At 42.7% G+C, this 14,804-nt stretch overlaps 1 protein-coding gene across 2 annotated transcripts; it reads right to left on the reverse strand.

Moving 5' to 3' along the window:
- Positions 1-70: 70 nt before the first annotated feature.
- Positions 71-10,820, reverse strand: cmtr1 (cap methyltransferase 1). 2 transcript variants are annotated; one of them, XM_071532276.1, is made up of 24 exons: positions 10,547-10,820; positions 9,481-9,591; positions 9,046-9,197; positions 8,592-8,750; positions 8,298-8,390; positions 8,108-8,179; positions 7,262-7,356; positions 7,058-7,130; positions 6,735-6,933; positions 6,497-6,615; positions 6,285-6,381; positions 5,693-5,825; positions 5,398-5,577; positions 5,250-5,306; positions 5,104-5,161; positions 4,907-4,975; positions 4,560-4,691; positions 3,652-3,777; positions 3,043-3,134; positions 2,689-2,757; positions 2,280-2,327; positions 2,020-2,132; positions 1,502-1,610; positions 71-1,249 (listed from the first exon to the last, which is right to left on the reverse strand). In XM_071532276.1, the coding sequence occupies exons 2-24, from the start codon at positions 9,584-9,586 to the stop codon at positions 1,114-1,116; spliced, it is 2,487 nt and encodes an 828-aa protein (XP_071388377.1). In that variant the 5' UTR covers positions 9,587-9,591; positions 10,547-10,820; the 3' UTR covers positions 71-1,113. The 2 variants fall into 2 exon arrangements, with proteins under 2 accessions (XP_071388377.1, XP_071388376.1); XM_071532275.1 differs by having other exon boundaries at positions 10,420-10,820.
- Positions 10,821-14,804: the final 3,984 nt, after the last annotated feature.

Genomic DNA, 14,804 nt, shown 5'->3' on the forward strand with positions numbered 1-14,804 from the left:
GTTATTATTAGTATGCCTAGCAGTGTTAGTAGTATTATTTAGACTACAGCCTAAATCAAATTTCATTCAATTCATTTCTGGGAAGATCACGTCCCTTTTATTTACTACATGATCATTACTAACCACAAGAGGATTGATAGCTACCTTTACAAGAAAAAATAACTCCTTATCTGCAGTATTTAACAAACATGAAAACAAGGATGAGAGTCCAGGCAACAGGAGGCAACAAAAAAAAAAACACAAAGAGGCGTGTGGGCAGACATAACCGAACAGAACACCTCCCAAAAGTTGAACTCACACTCCAGGATAGACCAGATATGAATGAGAGAAGACATGCTACATCTGTAATTCATAAGAATGTGTACATTTGTGAAATTGCGACGATGATATGACAGCATGGGCAGGATAGGACATAATTCACATGTGGTTGTTGTATTTGGGTACCAGCTGAAGAATTGCTAGAGCGGCAACAAGGGACCCTTTAGCGTGAGAGATTGGGCAACAGATCCTCATCTCTAAGAAGAGCAAGAAGAGACGAGACGAGCATTAAAACGGCCCAGAGCGAGGCAGGCAAGAGTGTTTGTTTGTAGATTTGGAAGCATAGTGTAACCTACATTTGAAACTGTATCCAGTACTATCAATTTGCAGATGCTTCTCACTCTTTATCACTAATGCACATGCACACACAACAACACGCACGCACGCACGCACGCAGGCACACACGCACACACACACACACACACACACACACACACAGAAGCATGGCTTGGATGAGGAACCATAAAATCAATCTACAGGGACATGCAATGCAACATGATGACAATGGCAGTCTTTTTTTTGTCTCCTTTTAGTATCAAACTGTCTTATGTGCCAAGTTCTGTTCATACTAATTCATAGAGCCGAGGGCAGTGGAAAAGCCAGAAAGAGAGAGTGGTCTGTCAAACATCCATTGCTTAACAAGGAGTCCCAGTGTCACTGCCAGAAAACCCAACTATCCCCCACTTTGGCTCCAAAACTCCAATTACAACCCGGCTTTAACCTTTTTTCTGAGCCAACACGGTACATTCTGCGTCTAAGTACAAGCTGGCAGAGCGCTGGGACTGTGAGCGTCTTTCAGGGCTGGTACTTCTGGTGGATGAAGGACAGCACATCGTCCTTGGACAGTTTCTCGGGGTCAATCCGCGTCTGGGAATCGTGAACTATGACCCCGTCCACCCACGCCCAGAAGAGCCGCTCCGAGTGGCAGACGCTGTGAGGGCAAAGACAATGAAATTATGCTGTTTACAAATAAGACTAATGTCAGATATGAGAATCATTATGTTGTGAGCTGTCCTCCAACGTCCCACTACCATCACCCCCACTGTAAAACTGACAACTTCTGATACAGACTTCAATAATCAAACTTTTCCAACTCATAAAAGCCAATGTGTTTATGTCTAAAAGCATTGAATCGGGAATAAATGTCTTGTGCTGTAATATCGGTAGAGAGGACAGTACGTACTGGAAGGGGGCAACAGCATTGGGCGGCAGGTCGTAGGTGGACTCCTTGGTCATCTTATTGTAGAAGAACTTCTTTTTAGAGTTCTTGCTGTACGCCATAGTCCACGGCTCTAATGGATAGAGGAGTAGAGGAAGGTTGGTGTCAGAGATATTTTGCACTCTCCTTTTCACAGATTTCTAACGGAAACATACAAACCACCACCACATTTTAAATGCTATGCTGGCACACAGGATTGTCATGTTGCACAGGTTCTACATGGTTTAAAGACTTCTAACGATACAAAAAGCATCATCTGCACCACATGACCACACAACACAGAATTGTACAAGTTGTTTACCCCTCTTTTAGATAGGCCAGTAATTTGTGAGCATCTATCAACACAGAGATAACCAGGCACAAGTGTCAAAAACAATTAAACCTCAGCAGCAGTATCTGTTACAATAGCTGAGGAGAATTAAACTGCAACTAAGCTATAGCACTCAAGGAAATCACACACACACACGCACACACACACCAACCATTGACAGTCTTGATGATGTAGAGGCCCGTGGGAAGGAAGTGCCGGTCGTCTCTGCCGGTGTAGGACAGACGAGGGGCTCCTCCTGAACTCTTTGTCACCTTCATCTCTAGTCTGGATGAGGAAGAGCACAAAATGAGCAAAAAATAAGACGACGAGTTGTCCTCCATCCTCAACATCTGGACTCCAGCATTCACTATATGAAACTTGCTGTGATATTCCGCAGTTCATGATGTCTAAATGACAGCCGTCTTGTCGTACCTGACAAAGATCTTCTCCATCTCCTCCAGCCTGTATACCTCCTTCACTCTGTTATGGGAAAACACAGATGTTACGCTAAAATAGCACGAAATCCATAACATAGAAAGTTATTCCCTTCCACTGTTTATCAGAGAAAGGTTTCCAAATTCCCTGACTTTTGTTGAATGTATCAGGTGAATGTATCAGGCCTTGTATTCACTAGCAACAACTATCACGTGGGATTTATATAATCAGAAAGTTTGCTATTTGGAATGTCATTAGAATGTTCAATAACTTTTCCATGCCTGGACAACAGTTTTCGTATTTTCTAACTTTACAATGCTTTCAGTGACAATACGATCCCTGCAGAGCAATTAAAAAGTGTTGTTCAAAAGAGCTTAATTTACAGAGAGTAGAAAACCTTTTGTACCTGATAGGGTTCATGTCTGGTCTGCTGGGCTTGGACACGGCCTTCACGAACTTCTCAGCCATCTGGATCCTGGAGACATAATGGGCCTCACATATTAAACTACATGGAAACCGGTATGAAACGCATAATGCAATCAAAACATTTCAAGTGCAAATCATAGTGTTGTGTTTGAACAGCATTTGGCCTCTTCCGCTGTTCTGAATGCACAGAAATATGGATATATGGATGGATATATATGGATAAATGTTGACAAAGGCTTATATTAGCAGATATGTGGTAACGCTGTTTTGGTGAGTATGGCTCGGGTTTGACACTGTGATGGAAAAGTTTGGCATAAGAGTGACATTGACCTACCTTTGGTTGAAGTGTTGATCTCTAACATCAGTGCCATTGAGTATTAGTGCATCCAGTACATGTACTGCGTTGATTCTCCGCTGGGCTTTGCCCTGTGGACGAAACATGTAACACTCGTTAAACCACAGCCACAAGCAGCAATGGTGCGACCCTCACCCTGATATAGTAAAAATAGAGCCCCACTCAGGTGTATTTGTAGTAAAATACAAGTTAACCTATTTTTATGGCTGGGTTAGCAGGTGACAGAAGTAATTTTTACAATCATCTTTTGGGGGAAAAGAAAAATGATGGGCACAAACATGGGCACATACAAATACAGCAGAGCTCTACAAGCTTTGAGGTTTGAAACCTGCTGTAGTTGAAAATGTTCACGATGCTGATATAAGAAAAGTGCAACAAAATAACTCCCTCAATTAACTGAGGCCAATAATTGCGATAAATAAGCGTGATCACACTATCTAAAAAAAAAATAAAAAATGAGATTATCATTTCAGCCATGATAGCGCAGCTCTATATAGAAATGGAGCCAAGCAGAAACAGTTTGATTCCTTTCAGTCCTGGTTCTTTCATCTATTTAGCCCCTCAGCTCTCTCCAGCCCCTCCTCTCACCTCGCCCTTGAGCTCCTGGACGATCTCCACACTCAGAAGTGTCTCTCTGGGAAGCTCCAGCTTGAAACTCTCCAGTTTCCTCCAGCGCAGAGGCATCTTGCCATCCCACGTGTATATCTGAGACTTCTGCAGAGGGCAAGAAACAAGGGGAAAATGGAGAGAACAGATAAGAAGAGAATGGGTGGAAAAAGGGTTATCGTGCACAGAGATAGTCAACTCCCCCGCCTCTGGAGCACGTACGCCTCCGCTGGCCTAGGACTGACAGAGATTTCTCTACTGGGTCTCTTCTTCTCCCTCGTTAGATTACCACTGTCTAAATAAAAAATAACCTAAAAGGTGAGTGGATCGCCCACTCAGTTGTTTTTTAAAAGGTTATCTTTTCCTAGAGAAATTGAATCAGTCCTGAGCACAAAATAGTTGGATTTGATGATACTGGGTGTCCCATTAATCTTTAAGACTGTATCGATAGGAGCAAAAGGGACGGATGCTACTGGAAAGTGGAGAAAGCAGATATCATATAAGGAGAACGATGGAAATTACACATTGTTCCTTCTGCCTCAATACAAGAAGACGATTGTGGGAGTTGTGTGAAACTTTGCACTTAAGCTGTGAAAATTCATAGTTAGTTACATTTTCACATTGATACTACTCTTACTTCTGCTTATCAATACGATATTGCTGAAACAAGAACAGACATGATTTGTGGAATATGATCTTCTTAAGTGCTGCACACCGTGACAAAGTCCAACAGCACAAAGGTATAGAGTGAAGTAGCTCTTCCTGACTGACTGACCTAAATTTCACTCTTGACGCCCACGACGCCATAGCTATAATGCGGCAAGAAAAAAGATAAGTTAATTTGAACTGGGCCTACGTCATGTTAGCGTTATCCATCTCTTTAGACTCACCCCGAGTGCTAGCAGGAAGATCTGCTCGCCACCTCCCACAATGCACCGGTAGTCCAGGACGTGATTGACCTTTTCTAGTGTGCTGGAGTTGAGAGGTGTGAGCTTACACTGGAACGACTCCGCATCTGAACCCTGAGGTGGACCAGAGGGAGGCGGAGGCAGGGAGGCAGACATGGAGACAACTTTTTAAATCAGCCCAACTTGTAGGACAGAACAAAGTGCACATCAGAGCTTAACTTGTATATTATACTTAAATAATTTACAAGCAGAAAACACTGCACAGTGCACATTTATCACCACCGTATCATGCAATAGGGTGTGTTCAGTCACTACATATATCAACTGACCTTCATCAGTTCGAAGAATTTCGACCTGGGGTCTGAGGAGGCAGGAGTGACTCTGGCCTTATCAGGGATCTGGACAAAGACACACACTGTATCTGGAGGGGAAAATCACTTGGAAGGAGACTGGAGTATGTAGCTAAAAATCTATTAGTCATAGTCCACATTCAATGTAGCACAAGTATCCCAGTTTCCCTGCTCACCCCCCAGAGCTTCATACACTCCTTCCTTATGTCGGCTTGCCTGGGCTCTGAAAGGGCCCTGGAGACACAAACACAATCACACACTTAGCTACACTGAAATGGAGAGAAATACACATATGGAGAAACGCAGAAGATAAGTAACTCACGGGTCTAGGACGTAGGCGTGGATCTTAGCCAAGGCCTTGATCTGGACCGCACTGTGGCTGCAGGGAGAATTAATTCAACCTCCATCAGTCACTCAGTCTGAACATGCAACGATTAAAGCCTTTCTGCGTGTCCGCCGTGTGTCTCTACCTCTCGTTGGAGTTGACCATGTACTGGTAGAAGTCGGTGTCTTCCTTGATGAGGCTCAGGGGAACCACCTCAATGACGTCAGACTCTGTGTTCCTCAGCTGGTTGAGTTTCAGGTTGACCTTGAACATGTACTCCCTTACAGCGTCGGAGCCAGGCTTTAGACTACGGCACACTATGTACCTGTGGATGGCAAAAGGGTAATGCAAGAGGAGAGATTTACAGCTGCACTAGGCAAGATTTTTACATAAAATACACCCGTCTTATCACACACACACACAGATTCACGCAGCCTTACCTCTCAGAGTTGGCAGGCCTGCTGGTGATCGGTTTGAAGAGGGAGACCCTGTCGAAGCAAAGGTAGAGCAGGTAGACCAGGCCCACACTGAAGGGAGTGAACAGGTCAAAGGTCTTGCACACAAAATGGCCACCTGGGGGAGACAAACGGCACCACTATAAAATCAGTGGTCTGGCATTACTCTTGGATACAAATACATGTTAGCACACAAGCATAAACACATGCACATTTATTTGGGGGGTGAATTGTTGAGGGATAAAACACAAAAATGATTCACAGTGTTCGGACACATTTTGCATTTCAAAATTCCATACTTTTTCAAAACCTTAATTTCTTTGAAATAATGAATTATTTTAATTTCCTGTGGAAAGACAGTAGGACATCTACATAAAATGTGAAACATACGTTTATTAGGACTGAACAGTAACATTCTCCTTACTTTTATAGATTTCTTCAATTCCAACAATTTACGAGCTGGACATTATAAAATTTATTTTCCATACTTTGACAGACTTTCAAGACCTGTGTAGGAGCCGTGGACAGAAACTGGACAGTCTGATGGACTATCTGACTCACACACACACACACGTACCTGTCCTGACTGTAGACATGGCGGTGAGGAACTGACAGAGCAGCAGCTGTTTGCTCAGGATCTCCTGGATGTTCTCCTGACCCTCCACAGAGAAACCCTACCAATCACAGAGACAGTCATCACAAAACGTGCATTCAAGCAGCCGAGCAGTGGATGTAGATGTACACCACAATAAAAAAAGTTGGATGTGTGTGTGTGTGAGTTAGGCTCACCCCATCTGCCATGAGGAAGTGCAGCCCTCTCCTCTCCGTACTCTCCAGGACAAAGTTTCGGAAGGCGCTCACGTTTTCTGGACGAGTGATGTCACCGTCCCCATCCACCCCTCCTTCACCTGGGACACACAGAGAGGGCAGGTTTTCACAGGGGCATTCACCTGGGACATCAATTTTCTTTCTGTTCTCCCCCTGTGTGTGATGTGCATATTTTCTGGATAACTCGGTGTGGGCGTACCATAGTAAGGCTCAAACAGTTCACTAGGCGCTGCAAAGAAGTCTTCCAGTTTGAAGTCGCAGGGTCCTTTTAGCGTCATGCCGAAGCCCTTGGCATGCCAGCGCCTCTTCCACAGCACATACTCTGAGAAGCCGCCAGGTCCTGCACAGACGTCACCGAAGTACAGAAGCTCGCCCTCACGCTCCTTTGTCAGATTTTTCTACACGGTGAGAGAGGACAAAGATACTTCTGTTTGTCTCACAATCTGATGATGTGGGCCTTTTTGCCCTGATCCAATGAAGGTGTGATGCAACATCTATCCGTGTTTGCTTTGACCAACTCACCCCTTGTGAATCCTTTGGGTTGGTGAACATACTGTCAAAGCAACTGTCGATGTTGGCCATTTTCATAGCTGCTCTAAATATGATAAAAACATAATAACATGTCATTGTCCCTACAGGGGTAGCAGGCTACAGTATGCTCTCTTTGAACCACATCACATAACAACTGTAAGCCATTTAGCGGTCAGTAACCACCTAAGGACTGACCTGTTGAGGAAGAAAGCTCCTCTGATGGTCTCGTAAGGGTTGGAGCGTGTCCGTGCTCTCCTCATCTCCTCGCCCTCCAGGTTATCAAACACAGTCTGAACACAACATACAGACACAGTGAGATGCTCCACTTAATTCTCCTTTCACAGACACACAACATAGGAATATTATGGTACGGTGATTCGGGTCCATCCTGTGTAGGAGGCAGTTCACATCGAGCTTTGCACACAGGAAAGTTGTTTGTCACTACCATTCAAACCAGACCCACGACAGACCTGCGTATGCAAGTCTACTTCCATAATCCTAACTTCTCTATGGACTGTCACCTTATAACGTCATTAAATGCAGACATGTTTTCATGCTATTGTTCAACACGGCAGATGATGCTCTAAACATGATTCTGTGAACTTGCAATAACCAAATGAAAGCTTTATGCAACGACCCTTTATGGGGGTCGATGCTTTCATGCTAACAGCTACCAGCCTATTTCCTGCATGTGGGGACTGCATTTCACTGATTCACTTTTAAAGGGTTACCTCACAATATTCCCTGCCAGAGGTTTAGTCCCTGAGCACCTTAAACCAGGTACCCTCTGCCATCCAAGAATCAAAACCAACAGAAAGAAATACTGCTAGTAAACAGACTGTCAGCATAAACTGCCCAGGCATTTTAAAATACTACTTGATGAGACTATTATTCTGTTATTTTACATTTGTGTGTAAAGTCATTGTTGCATAGTGTTGCTCTGTTTGCTATTGATTTTTTTCCATTTTATATAAATCAATTTCCCTCCAGGATTATAATAAATACTGAACTGAGTAGAATGTGTTTTAGGTTGTAACTCACCTTGCACCTAAGCAGGGTGTGCAGGAGATCTTCGGTGCAAAACTCTGTCTCATCCTCAATCTTTAATTTCCTCTGCAGGTAATCAAAAAAGAAAGAAAGCTTGTAAAAGAGTATGCAGAGTGAAATATATGACATATGATCATCTAAGTGTGTGTGTGTGTGTGTGTGTGTGTGTGTGTGCATGCACTACCGGTCCCAATGCCATCCAGTCCTTTAGCTCATCTGCATCTGGGATCTCTGTGGAGCATTCTGGGAACCAATCTACTTTCTCTACAGCACTGGGCTGGACAGACAAACAGATAAAGAGACAGAGAGAAAACAGAGAGAGGGAATGGGGAGAGACGGGTAAAAGTTAGACGGAGAATAACAAATCATAATGATGGACACAAACAAATACCATCTGATTCTCAGCTATAATCCAAAATACATCTGCAAACAATGAAAACAATGTTTTTGAGTAATGGTCATTATTACTGCTCCATACCTCTGGTTCATCTTGCCAGTCAATATTGAGCTCCCCCTGGAAGCCCTGCAGCATGAGGCCCAGACCCCGTCTCCCTCGCTGGGTCGATGCCTCCACAATCTCCTTGCGCCCCTGGCCAAACTTCCCCAGACCTTCGCCCTCACGGAAACCCATTTTGGCCTGAAGGTGAAGATGGGAAGGTGAGAGAGAACATAGGGGTGAGGAAAAAGACATTGGAAAATGCATGTTTTTTCTCTGCATTCTTTCTAAAGTAAACTAAACATTTAGGAATCTATCTCTGTATACAAAAACTGATGCATAATAGCCAAAATTGTAAAATCCAGTAATTCTAAGCGACACAATACAGGCACTATAAAAATGAAAATGAATTAGGCTTTAAAAATGTGACACATCTGAGATTCAAAGACAACACATTACAATATGTCATGTGCTAGCGAGGGTTTCTATACATTACCATGAGTTTCTGTGACACACTGTTGTACATGGCGAACTTGGAGGAGCTCTCTGTGGGGGAGTCTGCGTCTGGGGCATTATGGGATATTGTGGGCATGGAGAATCCTGGTCTGTGATCCTCCTGGTCACTGTGTGAGTCACTTTGGCTGGAGTCTGGACAGGACAAACATGCACCGAAAGACACAGAAGCAGACATAGACACAAGAGTAAACAGAAACGGTGAGGTCACAGCCTGAAGCCCCATAATAGCCTACAACAAATTCAAACAGACCTTCCCTATGACATGCTGAGACCAACAAGAAGGTACACATTCTGTTTTTGTGGTATTCATAATGAATTATGGTACAAAAACTTCACACTTTGCACTAAAATCATGCATAGCATTATTTTAAGGGGGGAATTTTCCACGTCACTATTGTGCTGCTTATTGACTGACCTTGACTGGTTGACAGCAGCGGTGACTCCTCATCTGAGCTGCCATCATCACGGCGCTTCTTAGTCACCTGCTGCGGTGCTGACGCTGGCTCAGCTCTCCTCTTCATTGTGACTGAAACAGAGACGGGAGGACAGTCAGGACTCAGGAGAAGAGAGGCGATGAATGAGATGCAACAGCACAGAGAGGAAGAAGACCAGGGGATGCAAGAGAGAGCATAGGACTGTAGGCATAACTGTGGGTTAAGGTAATAAAAAAATAAATGGGAAATGGACCAGAATAGCAGAATGCACCTTCATGTACACATCAAATTACAGCAATTATGGGTATGACAATGATGCAAGTAGGCATGGTTAGTAATGCATGTGTACTGACTGAGGAGTTTTCTTTAAAGCAGTATACAAAGTATGAGAAAAACAAGAAAGACTTATAATTAGCCCCCTAGTGACTACAACAGTGGATATTGCAACCCATACCACATTGCTTGCCCTGACCTCACGACTGTTTTCTCGCGTTTGAGGACAGTAGAAGTATTAAGCAATAGGATTATGGTTAAATTGATTGTTACTTTTCTGTTCTCATAGGTCAGAAAAATAATTGAGCTTTCGTGAATTTGGGGACAAGAAAGATCAAATTCTCAAGCGACATACAACAATCAATAATCAAAATATATATGCTCAGGCGTTGCATGACTGTATTAAGTCATTTGATAACAGCACATTATTTGGGCGCTCAGTGAAGCACTCACATCATGAGTAAATATTAACAGCATTCAACAAAGAGAGCACCAGCTGCCACGCACACATAAACAGCTAGCTTAGTCATGTCAACATCACCATGTAACAACGCTTTCCGCTTATTCCCCAACGTTACAAGGACTGGACAAGTAATGTGACATAAAATCTGAAAGCTGAAGACACTCGCTATTATTATTAGCGTTACCTCTTGCTTATGTTGCAGATATCAATAGCCAGCTACTACAGTAGGGTAAAGTTGGCCCATACCACAGTCCAGGATATATTTTGCGGGAAAAAGGTTACAAGTAAACAAGATTTTACTGGTTACTGACAATGGGGGTGTTTCACTTTCCTCGCTGTCTCTCAGAAACGAAACTGAGCGAAGAAACTGCGCAGCCGGTGCAGCTAATTGTTAGCTAGCCAGCTAGCTTTTACCAGCTCGACTGGACAACTTAACTCTCCTTTGGAGAACAAGCACCTGACACTTCGTCGACAAAACTTATTTTCATATATTTATCGAGATTTTCCAGTCCCATTTTTATTTACAGGTAAACTTTGTTTATAAAAACGTTATTTATCGAAGTCCATATTAGCCCGCGTTCTGTTTCAGAGTTTTTAGGGGTCCTTTGATATTTGCAGACATACAATAATGACGCGAGTGACGGAATGAGTGTCCCAACAAATGCCTGCGTGTAATACGGATCTTGAATTGTGCATTATATTTTGCTGGTGACAGCACGAGGCTTATATTTCAAATATTTAACAGTCAGACAGAAGTGACTTTGCTTTCACCGAAAAAATGGTATCCTTAAAAACAGTAACAACCCGATAACAACACGGGACTTTCACGTTCAAAATAGCCTCTGGTGGTTGTAAACGAAAATAGCAACAACTTAAATGCGTAATTGACAGAGACTGACTCAAACCTACGGAGCCCCTAGGTGACATGGGGGAAAAACACTAAAACAATGGTCGTGGTGGGGGGGGGGTTGATAGATATAATATTCTATTTTTATATGCTTATTTCTATTTGGCTTTTATTAACCATTAACCTCTTGAACCTATTATACTCTTACAGACCTAATTCCCCCTGGGCATCAATAAGGTTTCATATTTTAAATTAATTTAACTTAATTTAAATGTTTTGTTAATATTAATATCCACAAATGAGTTATCCTAACTTGTATGTCTAAATTTGTACAGAAATTATTTATTAAATGATACAATAATTAACTCATATCTATGGAATCATGGTAGATACTGTACGTGCCTGTGTGATAAACCTGAGGGGAAGCTGGGTTTTTGCTCATTTCTGACCATCCATTCAGAGAGCGATGTGATCTGAGCAGAATTGCCATTTCTTACATCCCATTCCTCTCCAAAGATGCTACTACATTTCTCCAGCAGGTGGCAGTGGTTGTCACTTTTTCTCAGTGGGACTCTAAAAACACAAGCCAAGTTCTGCCAAGTTCTGCTTGTTCTGCAGAAATGGCAATATGCACTCAGATCAGAGCAGACTGCTCACTGACTGGATTGTCAAAACAAGGTCAAATCCAGTGTCCCCATTGGCTCATCATCAGGGACACCTAGATGGTTTGTTAAATGTAGAATTATATTTGCAAAGAGCGTGTCACATGTAGAATTGAGTTCACAAATTGTAATTAATATACAACTAGTTGCAAAGCATTGTAAACAAAAAAAACATGTTACTGGTTTGGGTTTAATTTTGCTTCTTTTTTTTTTTTTTTTACACATTCACAAGTTGATGTAGTAGCCAAATATTTGTGGAAACATTATCAAAGTTAAATATGATCCACACTTGACCATACTATTTAATATAAAACTAAGGTTAAACAATGTACAGATGCCCAAAGCTAGTCTAGCAGCATCATTTAGTGCCTGGCCCTCTTGCTGGGAGGCTGTGAGCATTTTGGTTCATCACTAACATCAGGCTCTATGTGGGGCACCTGCTCTCCTCCCACACCAAAGGATCTTGCCTCCCACAGGCGCTGCTTGATCCTGCGACCCAGCTGCAGGCGAGGCCGGCCAGAGGAGTTGCAATACAGCATGCCACCGGTCAGGCACGTCCCCCGATCTGGGGAGTAGGACTGGGGGCCAGGCCGCCAGCCTGGCAGAACGGCAGCGTTACAGAGGAACCTGTCCTCCAGGGGCTCCTTGAGGGCCCGCAGGTTCTCCTGCTCGTCCTCCCTCCTCCTTTCGAGAGCCTTATAGATGGAGGGAGAGAAGGAAGGAACAGGTCAGCAGTGTTAGCTACAGTAAGTGTTGTGATACGCTGGGCAACTTTATTTACAGCAGTGATTCTCAACCTTCTGGCTCATTTAAAACAAAGTGACTCGCAACTCCCCAATAACAGGCTGCATAGGCTACAGAGTGGTGTACAGTTCACCCAAAAAATTATTTTCCCTTTTCACGTTTCATTTGATTAATTATAATTTTATTTTCAAAATTATTAAATGCATTCACTGTTTTCATATGAATCAAAAATGTAGGCTATAGGCTGACTAAGACAAGACAACAAACCAAAACAACATACCGTAACTTATAAAACATAAAAACGTCACTTCTATAACACTCACACATTACCTATTGACATGTAGTCACATTTTCTTCTGCCCTCTGGTTGCACACATACTGTGAAACTAATGCTACGTTGCTGCAAGTCCAACCTATGGCTAGCAGGGGCTTTAATCAACAATTATTCAAAGAACAGTAGGCTACATATCTAGAGCTTTAAAAACCTCGACCTTAATTGATCTCTGAAATTAGTGCTTTTTGAGTCTCTAAAGTGTCCGGACAGCCAAGGTCGCTGTCTGTCGGTCAGACCTGGAGGTGTGAACTCAGTAATGATCGACCTGGACAGATGTGAGATGAACAGATGTCAGTGGAGCAGCTCAAGGTCTTTGTGTCTCAATGGCATCATCTTTTTTCTTGTGCCTAAGAGTAACATGTGCCTAAGAGTAACATGTGTTAGCCTATATGAGGCCAGTTTATATAAAACTTTAATTGCATTGTTTGTATCTGACTATCTGTCTCTGATCAGTCCTGTGTGCCTCATTAGATTGGGTGGAGAAGATAATCTGTTCTTGGCATCTGTGTGAAGGGATCCTTCCAACAATCCGTCAAAGTTATACTATATCTGTTGGTGTTTAGAGGAAAAAACAATTACGATGATTATGTCCAATGATAGGCTGAGTTAGAAATGATTTATGATGATAGCCTACATATACAATCAATATTTAGGCTATGCTTTGCCATGAGAAATGAAGCACTCACACTATCTAAATGTATAATCTCCCTTGTGTGATTTCAGTGTGAGCACGCATAGACAGGCTTATTAGGTTTCCAGTAAAAGCCCTTCCTTTCGTGATGCAGGTTGGAGCAAAAATGGCACTGCATCGCATGTCTACACTGATGAATAAACCAGCTGAGTCTGCACAATCCCTCTTAGAAGAAACCGTGTCAGTTCTGTTTACACCAGAGACAGCAGCTCTGCTTCCTGACAAAAAAACAACTATGGCAATCCTATGATAAGTTTTACAATATGATACAAAATACCATAGGAGTTTAAAAAACATAACATAATATACAAGGTAAGGCCAACAGACTCACTATAAGTCCCTATAGAAAAATATTCTAATTATTTTTCATAATGTGGGAACCATCAAGTCCTATAAAGCACTGATGGGCGCACATGAGTGTGGCTATAAATGACCCAAAAAGCAAAACAAGCTAACACCTGAAAGGCCAAATTATCATATACTTAACCTATTACTAAGAGTAGTTATGGCTACTAGCCTATTACCTTGTGTGAGTTTGAAAATCTAAACACTAGTTTGGATGGACATTTTGAAAGCTGTGATATTTCAATTCTTAAACACAAAACAGCAGTCAATAGCCAGCCCTTCGCCTTTCTAGTGTAAACAAACCTATTTGGCAGAATAATATTTATAGAATATCAATTTCATCCAGAGAGACTGGATGAGGCATTTTGAACTAGGCTACTGCATCCCCCATTGAGTTTTGTATTGTGTAAAAAATCCAACAACTCAGCTCTATAATATTCCATATCATACATCCTAAATTGGGCATATTGACAGTTTCCGTGTTACTTCTAATTTTTGGTTGTTGTGTCATGACTGAGATATCATACAGCTGCTCAGAATCAGATCAGCTGCATGGAGGTTGAATGCCTGTTCATGGCTCTGTCATGCATATGGGTCAGGTCAGGCGCCAGTGCCAGCATCCTCTGCACCACCTGTGGATTCAGACAATAGGCCTACTAAATCCTAATCAACTCATTTGCCTTTTAATTGTTGACCTGCCCCCTATTGACCCCATCTGACGTCACTGCAGCATTGCTTTGTCATCCCAGGATGGGGTTATGTGTTTGTTTATTTCCCACAGCATAGGCAGAGGGACAAAGTACATCTCTCACAGGTGTATTAACCCAACAGCAGCTCCAGTGGCCCTGCTAATCCCCCACAGACACAAATGCTAACACGCACATACACACACACACAAACACCATGTGACTGGCTTACGCAACCAGGCCTAGGCTTTATATGCTAC

This window comes from Centroberyx affinis, unplaced genomic scaffold (genome assembly GCF_046629955.1).
Source record: "Centroberyx affinis isolate AG114_WGS23_722 - 3 ecotype Tasmania unplaced genomic scaffold, CSIRO-AGI_Caff_v1 ptg002183l_1, whole genome shotgun sequence".
Classification (NCBI taxonomy): Eukaryota; Metazoa; Chordata; class Actinopteri; order Beryciformes; family Berycidae; genus Centroberyx; species Centroberyx affinis.

Bases quoted from the DNA above. Each gene is read 5' to 3' on its own strand.
- cmtr1 (XM_071532276.1), bottom strand. From the start codon at position 9,586: ATGAAGAGGAGAGCTGAGCCAGCGTCAGCACCGCAGCAGGTGACTAAG. The intron at 4,976-5,103 runs GTGAGCAGGGAA...GTCTTTGTCCAG, and splicing joins AGTGTATGAAGCTCTGGGGG to ATCCCTGATAAGGCCAGAGT. The intron at 3,135-3,651 runs GTGAGAGGAGGG...TTTCGTCCACAG, and splicing joins TCCAGGAGCTCAAGGGCGAG to GGCAAAGCCCAGCGGAGAAT.